At 48.6% G+C, this 10725-nt stretch overlaps 2 protein-coding genes across 2 annotated transcripts in view; both read left to right on the top strand.

Annotated features, from left to right (window-relative positions):
- Positions 1-10725, top strand: part of LOC144100904 (uncharacterized) — a 113287-nt gene that overhangs the window by 63571 nt on the left and 38991 nt on the right. The gene's annotated exons all lie outside the window — the stretch shown is intronic.
- LOC144100903 (uncharacterized) lies at positions 147-9415 on the top strand. The gene is made up of 2 exons (XM_077633815.1): positions 147-550; positions 9061-9415. Exons 1-2 carry the CDS (start codon positions 486-488, stop codon positions 9392-9394), a joined length of 399 nt encoding a protein of 132 aa, XP_077489941.1. The 5' UTR covers positions 147-485; the 3' UTR covers positions 9395-9415.

The raw sequence follows: 10725 nt of genomic DNA, 5'->3' as shown, positions 1-10725 counted from the left end.
CAGCAGCTTAGGGAAAGAGTGACACCCGCGTCCCACACATCTGTGAGCGAGAAAGGGTCCTGCGGGGCTTCTTGGGTTGCGGGCCTTTCGCCACGATATTCGATTGCGCCGCCTTTGGCTCGCATAAAAGCACGCAGTCCCTGCCCCTTGTGTGTGGTATGGATCATTCTCTGTGGAAGCAGGTCGGTGTTTCGGGCGCCAAGAGACGAATGTGTGGCTGCGCACTCGGTTGTACAGGGTGTAGTGAACCGGCTGAGACCACTAGCTCCATCGATTTGAAGCCTTGCGTAGGGATCACGATTTTCGGCTGGTTCTGTCCGAACATATAGGACGGTTGGAAATTATTACGACACACTGATTTCTCCTAAAGAGAAGCGAGTTTTAATCTTTCAGCCTGAGGTTAGGACGGTCAGTGATCTCGTTGGTACGTCGGTTTGGCCTTTTATTTATGCCGGACCAGCACAACGCCCTGATTCCATCCAAGGATGCTGTCGACAGATCATCTTGATCGTCATTTCTCCGTGTCAAATACCCACAGATGCGATGCAAGGTATGTGAGCTTTTTTACCGTTTTCGGTGGTTATTTTCATGCAGTAACCGCATGCAGCCACGTCCAGTTATACCCACCACGGAAAGTGTTTGCCGTTACTTTCGCGGCTTGCCCTGGTGCTGGCATTATGCGCTTAAAGTTGCACATTAAAGAGAATATGTAAACACCAATCTTCACTTTATGAGTCTGTTCACTTAAAGGGAAAGTTTGCTATTTAAGCGTTGCGCCGACTGCAAACAAGCCTTGTTAAAGCACTGCACGGGCCGTAATCATTGACTCAAGCCCGGCCCGTGCGCAGGCCCGGTACCGTCTGCCTTTACCCGCCCTAACCCGACCCCGTTTTTTTAACACATGCGCGAGCCCGGCCCAAGCCCGAGAAAACTCTGACCTACCCGTCTCGGCCAGGCCCGACCCAGCCCGCCAAATGAGCGGGCCCGGCTCAAGCCCGAAAGAACACAAGAGCTATAAGTGCTGTACAGAAAAGCAAATCTTCTTGTTACTGTGAATTTCAGTTAAAAAAATTACGTGGTTGTTGTTAGGATAGAGGTTCAAAATTCTGTTGTTTGTGGTTCTGGTATTGTTGGTCTTTTTCTATTTTGTCGCCCAGAAGAAAGCGCAGTGCCTTGAACTCCACACGTAGCAGTTTTCTGAAAATAATCTTTTGAAGGCCGTTTTCTGCCTCTTATTTTCTGGTTTAAATATCGCAAGCATATGTCAAACAGCCTGCAACTTTGCAATCCGTCGCCACCGAAAAGACAGAAGTCACGCGAAATCACAAGGCATCGAGGTGTCCGCTAGCGTCTCTTCAAACAGCAGGACTCTCTTTCTCCCACTGTCCGTTGTCTGTTACCGTCCAGCAACAACAAAACTCAGGAACATCATTTGGTCTCGGATATATGACGTCAAGCAAATGTCCACTTCTACAGGCGCCATGGTTCGCTAAAATTTAAGGAATGTTAATACTGTCGTATCTTCGGCCCTTATATTAGAAAGCTTTCGTAGAATTAAAGGACACAAATGATTAAAAAAATACAAGGCAGGTCTTGACAGGCAGAAGAGAGAGCTCTCATAAATATTGGGCCTTGCAGTGTGAAAAGTGCTTAGCACGAACACACACAACGAAAGGAGAGAAACCGCACTACAGGGGCGCTATGAACTAAGTATTTATTGGATGCCCCCTCCAAGTTCAAAATTTTCCCGCGCACGCAGACTCTTCTATGCTCCGAGAAACCCGGGAGAGTGCCGCCTCCAAACAGAAGAAATAATACGATTTCAGGAAATATGAGACTCGTTAATATCGAGTGTGGAAACATTACAGGGGCTAGGCGTGTGCTGGAAAGGAGGTGTGATACATTCACAGCTGATAGCCAATACAGCGAAAACAGCCTCACAGTTCTTGTTAGTATCAGGCTATATTCAAATTATTAAAGCAAAAATTTTATTCATTTTGTGAGTGGACGCCGTACTTACGATTCTACTATCATGTGTAATGTTTCTCGAAAAACTAACATGGCGACAAGCAGGAGTAGTGTATCGGTAAGACTTTCAGTGCTTCTGAACCTCAGAGGTTTGCAGAGAGATGATGACCTTAAGTAAACAGAATGGTGTATTTGCTGTTTTGGCTGAGTTATGTTGCGTTTTCTGCATTGTTTTAATTTTTTGTGCATGCTCAACGTATCACTGGACATATTACCGAAGATTAAGCCTAAAAAGTGGGAGAAAACCAGCGCTTTTAAATCTATGCGACTCGTGGCGGAATTAAGTTTAGTTTGTTTTTGTTCTTTCGGGTAGTTGCGTGACTGTGTATACAATTAAGGCTTCGTCGTTAATAATTTTAAAATAATCCTAGTCATCAAATCTCTACGGTTGTCGTCAATTCTGTCAAGACTTAAATACGAAGATATGTTGCTAATGCATGACTTTTCGAGCTTTCTGCTATTTTAAAACGATGACCGAGACATATCTCCGAGCATCGTTTCATATGTTTTTAACCAGCAGCTTCTGAATACAATGATCATGGCGCGGCACCTTATTCGCTAAGTTAGGAGCAAGCAACTGCCGCTACAGCGCCTTTCTTCTCGCATCAAATTTGGATTCATCTGTGAAGTTTCGATTTTATCGGCAAAGTTTCGGTTTCGTCAAAATGCTTCAGACAAACATATTTTGTTGTTTGTTCCGTGATACACGTGTTATTAAGGCGATAAACATACAAAGGGTGAGACAGGACCATCATGTTATGTCGTGCCGCAGCAATTACTGGAAAGGTCATGTAGGCTCTTAAGCCCAATGCAGTTCGATTAATGCCATGCTGTGTTAACTAATTCATTCGTTTCGCGTTAATGTCAGCGTCTAAAGACGCTGCATTCGGTAAAGCAGATACACGGTCTAAATCACGTTCAGTACCAAAGCTTCGTAGGAGGTATCTGTGTAGCACAATGAACGTAACTGTGTGCGGTCGACACCTTGGCTTCACAAGCCTGTGCCTATACTCCGCGACAAGAATCCAAATCGAACTGCTCGACGAAGTCGAACCGCTGTGCGGCCTCTCGTGCGGCTCGGTTCTCGTTCAACGACGGCCGTCTCCTCTTGAATCGGCGGCGATCTCTTTGCATAGCAATGTCCCGTTTCAATTCACCGCCTGCTTCTCTCCCCTTCCCCCTCCCACTCCACTCGTACGCCCTCGAGAGGCGTGGACCCCCGTTGTGGTGGGCGTTACGCTTATAAAGAAGGCCGCAGTGTCGCGCTTCGCAAGATCACTCCAGGAAGGGAGGGAAGGGGACGTCTCGAACGGAGGGGGGGTGCGACCTCAAGTAGCGCCCTGTGCGACGACTGAGGCGTTGTCTTCGGGTGGTCACGTGACCCCGGGCATCCGCCTCCTCAGTCCTCTTGGGGGTCATCCGATCTGTTGCCATCTGGGCCTCAGGGATTGCGCTTGCCTGCACGGTGGTGGTACTAGGCTTCCTATAGTCGACGAAAACAGTACGCGAACAGCAGACCACACAGGTCTACGGGGTGCAGCGGCGGTGGGCCTCCGATACCCGCTGGCGCTGCCCCGAAAGGACAGGTCGAACGACTGCGAGGCGCACCGGATCCGGTGGCGGAGATGAGCGCGCCTGAGGAGGACGTTGCCGCGGCAGCCAGTGTCTTGCGAGGGTGCGTGGCTCTGTGGGGAGTGCCAGCAGCAGCAGGCTTCTCTTCGCTGGACTGACCGGGTGAGTGCCGCGAGCGGGGACACACACGAGGCGCGTGGCCGCATACCAACCGCATTCCTGGGGTAGTACCCCGGCATTCGGAAGGAGAAGAGGAGCCAGTGCTGACTGAGGAATGAGAAGACTGGGTGGAGAGAAGATACGCGGGGCAGGATGAAGAGGAGAGAGGAGTGGGGTTGGAGGAGTTGCCGCAGCTGCTCTAGTAGTAGTAGCAGCAACAGTGTTTAATGTAAAATAAAAACAAAAACGAAGGTAAAAGATTTTTGCTAACCCCGGCATCTGCCATCACTACGGCGGCACCTGAGCTGGGGCAACGGAAATAAAGGATAGCAGGCAGAATGGAGAAATGAAATGAAAGAAGTGAGGGGACAGGAAGCAAGTTTAGGGGGAGAGGTGATAATAACACTATTTACATAGCAATACATTTGTACAAGTTGCGCGCGTGCGTGTTCGCGTTTCAGGGCCCCGCGGAGGTCGTGCCACTCCAATGTCGCCGCAGTGACGGTCTTTTGTTGCCATTAATTAACGTGCATATATCTGCGTCCAAGAAGCTACGTAATACATCGGCGGGAACTGTGAAAGCGAAAGCGATTTTCACCCAGACCACTGATTACCTTCCCAATTTAATTGTCAAGCATTCCTTTTCTTTTTGTCTATTTGTTTGTTTCTTTGTTTGCCTGTTTTTATTGTTGTTTTTTTACACCGATAGGTCTGTACAAGGCGTGCTTCGGGATCAGTACAATACCACCGTTAACAGAAAATTCTGCCGTTTACCCTCTGGCAATTATTAAATTGCTGGACGGACAACGATCAATCATAAAGCTATTACCAAGAATTTCGCTGTTACAGATTACCCGCCACTCTGGAGACTACGGAGTGTTGTACGGTAGCTCTCTAAGGCTTGTACTCCGAGAGATTTGTTGATCGTGCAACGAAAGAAAAAAATAACAATGACAACCAAGCGGAGGTTCGGCACCACTACTTCGTTACTTTCGATTTTATTTCTTGGTAGTGAGCCCGACCTTATGGTTAGCGCCCTCTGGGGAGTGCGTTAGGCCAATTTGCTTATTGGCACCTCTAATGCATAATCTATCACCCCGCCCTCCCTTCGACCGGGACACGATCGCACAACTCCTCCTGCGTTCCACGTCGTTGCTAAACATCCGTGCAATTTCCCTCGTGGAAGGCGCGATCGCCGCACACGTGCCCGTTCGTCGAGAAATCTGTCGCGAGCCGCCCTTTCAGCACCCCCTCCCCCCCCCCCCCCCTCCTGCACTCCCGCCCAGAACAGTGTTAGAGTATGCGTAGGCGAGGTTAACAAGCCATGAAAAGGGACACACCAAGCAGCCCTTTTCCAGACACTCCCCGGGGGAGCATCTAGTAACGTTGCTTGCACAGCTCTCGCGCCGTCGCCCGCATCACGCGAGAATGCGATCGAGCATTCAGAAGCAGCTTCGCTGACTGCTCCATTCATGCCTCTGTGGTAGAGTCAGTGAACTTCGCGGTAAAAAAAAAATAATAATAATGGGAGTAAAGACGCCACGTGTATGCCTACCGTGACAGAGTGTTTGTGACCCCATTAAAATTGCAGTCTAAGGATTTATAACATGAATATAATAAATACATCTGATCCGAAAATTATATATTGCTATTCAACGGTATCAGAGGCGAAGCAATGACGAAAGTTATAGAAATTAGACTTGGTTTGAAGTATTCGTTGGGACATACTTTTACACTGGTAGGTGATGAACTGTATGATGAAACCGATGTGAAATTAGCACAGGATTTAACATAGTTAGTTTCAGGCCTCGGTTTCAACAGGTTTGTTGGAGTTCAGATGGCGGGCGTGTTCGTAGATACAATTTACCTGCTGTTTGACAGACCTTATTCTGCTAGCGCGTTCGTAACCCGTTCTGCCGTCAATTTAGTCCGCAGTCCGCTTTATGAGCGAGGCCATGTATAGAGTGGGCTGTCGATAATGGCCTCTGCGGCAGAACCTTTTAACTGCATGAGTCGCGAAACGCAGTTGGTCGGGTGTTGAGCGTCAAGCCAAGGGACCAGACTTGGGTTAAGGTTAGCGGCGGGGTCATCAACATCGTCGCGCTGTCCTGAATGTTTCGAGCTGTACGCTTTTACCTTATGACACCAGAGGAAAATCTAGTGCTGTTGCCAGGTCATCCACCGCACCTGGTCATTTTCCATTCCATTATTTCAATTCTACTCCATTTTGGGGGATTCCCCTGAACACTGTGCACTAAAACCGTTTCCACTTCGAGTCGTAGATGAATTCGGCCTAGCCCTAACATCTGCTAGCCGTCCTGGCTGGATTAGTAGGAACAGCGACTGCTATTTCTATTCAATTGCGAAGCTTCTGAGAAACCTGTTTGCTTTCAATGCAGCCGTAAGGCTGTGCTTCGGTGCGTGCTAATAGGTAACGACACTATTATTTCAAACCTGCTCCACATTGGGGGATTCCCCTAAGCACAGTGAACTAACGTAGTGTCAGGTTCTCCACCATGCCAATTACTCTACTAGACCTTGCCGTATGTTTTTATGTTGCTAGAGCACCTTAAGCTAGGAGCACCGTTTAATACCGCAAGCGACATTTTCATATTTGGGCCTTCTATACTGGACATGCGCGCTAGACGTCTCGCACTATCACTTCACCCGCACCTGCCTAAGAACCTGGGTGCTTCTAGCGATTGTTTGTGCGTGAAAAAAAAAGGAATCACAACATACTACGCAAACGAAGTAGGCATCATCAAGTAGCGTGAGAACTGTTCCTTGACAGGCGTCGAGAAAGAAAGAGAACTGTATGCATCTCATCGCCAGCATAGCTGAAAAGCTCGATGAAGTTAATTACGTTCTTTGAACTTAACTGCGAAATAAACTGGTTGCCTGACTATACAGCATCGCGTTTCTGTGAGATTAGGAGAGTGCTACACGAAAAGAGTTTGTTTTTTCCCTTATACTAAAAAAATTCAAAATTGGTTGTTGTGGAAAGGAAATAGCGCAATATCTGTCTCACATCTTGGCGGACACCTGAACCGTGCCCTAAGGGAAGGGATAATGGAGGGACTGAAAGAAGAGGTGCCGTAGTGGAGGGCTCCGGAATAATTTCGACCACCTGGGGATCTTTAACGTGCACTGACATCGCAACAACACTCGGGCATCTACGCGTTTCGCATGCATCGAAACGCGGCCGCCGAGGTCGGGTTCGAACCCGGGTACTCCGGATCAGTAGCCGAGCGCACAAACCACTGAGCCACCGCGGGAGGTTTATACCGAGGGTAAAACTGACCCCTGCCGGTGCGCAACCAAGTTATCCGTATTGCAGCTAATCGCACAATATATGCTTATGAAAGAGCTACACATGTACTATCGGGGGCAGCGGGAGCCAGAGCAACAGAAAACTGCATCGTAATGCCATCTAAACCACGAAACACCCGCCGCGGTGGCTCAGTGGCTAGGGCGCTCGACTACTGATCCGGAGTTCCCGGGTTCGAACCCGACCGCGGCGGCTGCGTTTTTATGGAGGAAAAACACTAAGGCGCCCGTGTGCTGTGCAATGTCAGTGCACGTTAAAGATCCCCAGGTGGTCGAAATTATTCCGGAGCCCTCCACTACGGCACCTCTTCTTCCTTTCTTCTTTCACTCCCTCCTTTATCCCTTCCCTTACGGCGCGGTTCAGGTGTCCAACGATATATGAGACAGATACTGGGCCATTTCCTTTCCCCCCAAAACCAATTATTATTATTAACCACGAAACACTGAAACTGACATGACTGCTGATAGTAGAGGCCTCCCATTGGCTGCCTCGATCCGAGATGCCTCCTGCCGATGGCATTACGATGCAGTTTTTCGTTGCTCTGGCTCCTGGTGCGTGGAGTATACCACTTTTGTCCCCGATTGTACGTAGTTGCAGCTATAGTTCCTTGTGTAGTGGTACCAATGGTTTATTATTTCAAAAGTACAAAAAGGAAGGAAAAGATATTGCTATCCCCAGCAGCTGCTAATGGGGAGTATTAGAACAGGGAACTCTATCCGCCTAACACATAGGGTCACCATATCCTAAAGCTAGCTGCGACGGGCGGAAATGAAATGAAAGGAAAGGGAGATATAGCGAGGAGAAGTTCATAGGGAAGTGATAGCGAGAAAGGACAGGGGAACTTATACGTATGCTTAGATCTGAAAACGCATTCACGTGGCGTTGAAAAAAACCGGGCTCGACGAGATGGAAGCGTACGAACACAGTGATATAACCATGGCGAATAATAATAATTGGTTTTTTCGGTAAAGGAAATGGCGCAGTATCTGTCTCATATATCGTTGGACACCTGAACAGCGCCGTAAGGGAAGGGATAAGGGAGGGAGTGAAAGAAGAAAGGAAGAAAGAGGTGCCGTAGTGGAGGGCTCCGGAATAATTTCGACCCCACCTGGGGATCTTTAACGTGCACTGACATCGCACAGCACACGGAAACCTATACGTTTTGCCTCCATCAAGACGCAGCCGCCGCAGTCGGGTTCGAACCCGGAAAACTCCGGATCAGTATTCGAGCACTATAACCACTGAGCCACCGCGGCGGGTTATAACCATGGCGAATAGAGCACACTTTAGCCCAGCACGCGCGCAAGTAATTTGTGGCGCAACGGCCACATGGTGAGCTCCTGTTGATCCCGGTCCAAGAGTAGCTTTTCCTAACGTCTTCACTGCTTCCAAGAGGCATCAAGTGCATGGTAGCTGATGACGTCGCGTGTGACGTGAAACGCGAAATTCGGGCTTGTTATAACCGTCCCTGAACACTCAGGCCACAGGTGAGAGCCCACTCTATTCGGTGGCAGTGACCACAACTCCGGTTGGAAAAAGTTTATTTTACATTGACAATTGCTAGCAACGTTGGTCGGTCCAGCATGGCGGCCGATTCTCCGGCTTAAAGGAACATTTATCACGCGAAAAAAGAGACTGTTGTCCTTAAGAGTACAATGAAGGGTCATCGAAAGTTTCTAACGCCTGCTGTAATCTGGCAATGTCACACGATACATTCTTACTAAGCGCTTAGTAATGGACTACAATCTCCGCATAACTCTTCTCAGAAATGCCCATTTTACTGATGTGTAGCAAAGTGCCCAAGCAAAAGCGTCCGTCAGCTCCGTCGGCTGCAAAAGTCTTTTAACCTAGCTTTTCTCACTTCAAGGCGGTTGCTAGACAAGCTCTTGTTCTTTAGGTTTATGCCCGTGTTCGCGATGCATGGGTGGCTGCACTGCGCGTGTAACGGTGCACTGCTGGGCGCGGTTACGTAGGCTGCTGCTGCGGGCCCCTGTCGGGCACCTGGGCAGCGTCATGGCTTCGCCGGGGGATGGCGGATGCCCGTTTTGGAAGGCGCCGATAAACAGACCGGAGCCGCCGGACCGGGGCTATTTGCGAGAGCCCAAGCAACGAGGGGCCTCCCCCTCCAACGCTGCAGCCGCGGCCGGCGACGATGACGTGGCCGCACCGCGGGCTGAGAGCGGCTGGGGACTTCGCGTGGCCTTTCGAAATGCCCGCTGGTACAGCAGGTCTTTGATCATCGTCATCATCGACATCTCACTCATCATCATCATCATCGGTATCATCCTAATTACGGCCACTGCATGACAAAGACGTCGCCAACTGAACTCCAATTATTAAGCCTGTCTATGTGTGAGCTGCTTCCACCCAATACCCCTCCCTCCCCCTTCCCCAAACTTCCCAATCTCCTTCAGGTTGGCGCGCTATACTTTGGCACAAGGACTAGTTACAGAAAACAACACAAGACAGGTACATGCGGGTAAGTTCGCGCACGTACCTGTCTTGTCCTGTTTTTTGTAACTAGTCCTTATGCCGAAGTATAGCGCGCCAACCTGAAGATGACAAACCAACTAGCCGCCATTACAGCATTCCTAATTTCATTCGGCCACCTGATTCTCGGTCGTCCGCTGTTATTTTTGTCTTCCCTGGAAATTCACTGTTACAGTAAGGGACTACCATTCATCTTTGCTTCGTAATACGCACCCTGTCTATGAACGTTTTTTTCTTTAATGTCTGGACCGTCTGAATAAACATTCATTCATTCATTCATTCATTCATTCATTCATTCATTCATTCATTCATTCATTCATTCATTCATTCATTCATTCATTCATTCATTCATCCATATTGCCTCAGGGCATGCCCGTTTATTCTTGACTTCGATTAGGATATCATCATCCGCGTTGGTTCTCTGAACCACTGCTCTCTCTTCCTTTACCCTATTTCATTCCTTAACTGCCTGCGCTGTCCTCACTTAAGTTCAATACTTTTCGTTAGACTCTTAGTTCCTGCTCCTAATGCAACTCTGGACAAGATGCTACGCCTACACACCTTCCTCTTCAGAAATCGTTCCACATTCTCAACTCCTCGTAGAGCCCACGTATCAAACTCCGGCGGTGACACTAGGAAACTTTGGGGTGTCATTGGGGTAATCTTTTCCTCCAAGGTCACCTCAGGGTGGATGCGTACATGAGAAAACCACGTATACTCTAAAACTTATGGGCGAACGTCGATCAGGTGCACAAGACACCTGCGATACGTGTCTCCCCGACACTGCCAGGACATTTGAAGGGGCGAGCGCAGTTGTTCTCCGACGTGATAAAAGACCTCACTTCAAGGTTTTGAAAGTTTCAAGGTCTTGTTGTTTTTTTTATTTCAGGCATGTATATCACATGGCTGAGGAACAGGGACAAAAAGCCGCAGTGTAGCGGCTGAACACAGCTGCCATCCCCTAAGCTACATCGGTGGCAAAGATAACAAAGAGCTGTGGAGCTTCGAAGAAGCATTTCCGTAATTCACCATATTAGAACAAAAACACACGAATATTATCTCTACACAGCCATGTGTGAATAAAAAAAAAATAATCGCAGCATTACCAAGGCAATGTTAGCAAGAAGACCGTTATATTTGAAAAGACC

The sequence above is a fragment of the Amblyomma americanum genome, chromosome 8, assembly GCF_052857255.1.
Source record: "Amblyomma americanum isolate KBUSLIRL-KWMA chromosome 8, ASM5285725v1, whole genome shotgun sequence".
NCBI classification, from domain to species: domain Eukaryota; kingdom Metazoa; phylum Arthropoda; class Arachnida; order Ixodida; family Ixodidae; genus Amblyomma; species Amblyomma americanum.
This window is presented reverse-complemented; position numbering and strand designations above follow the sequence as displayed.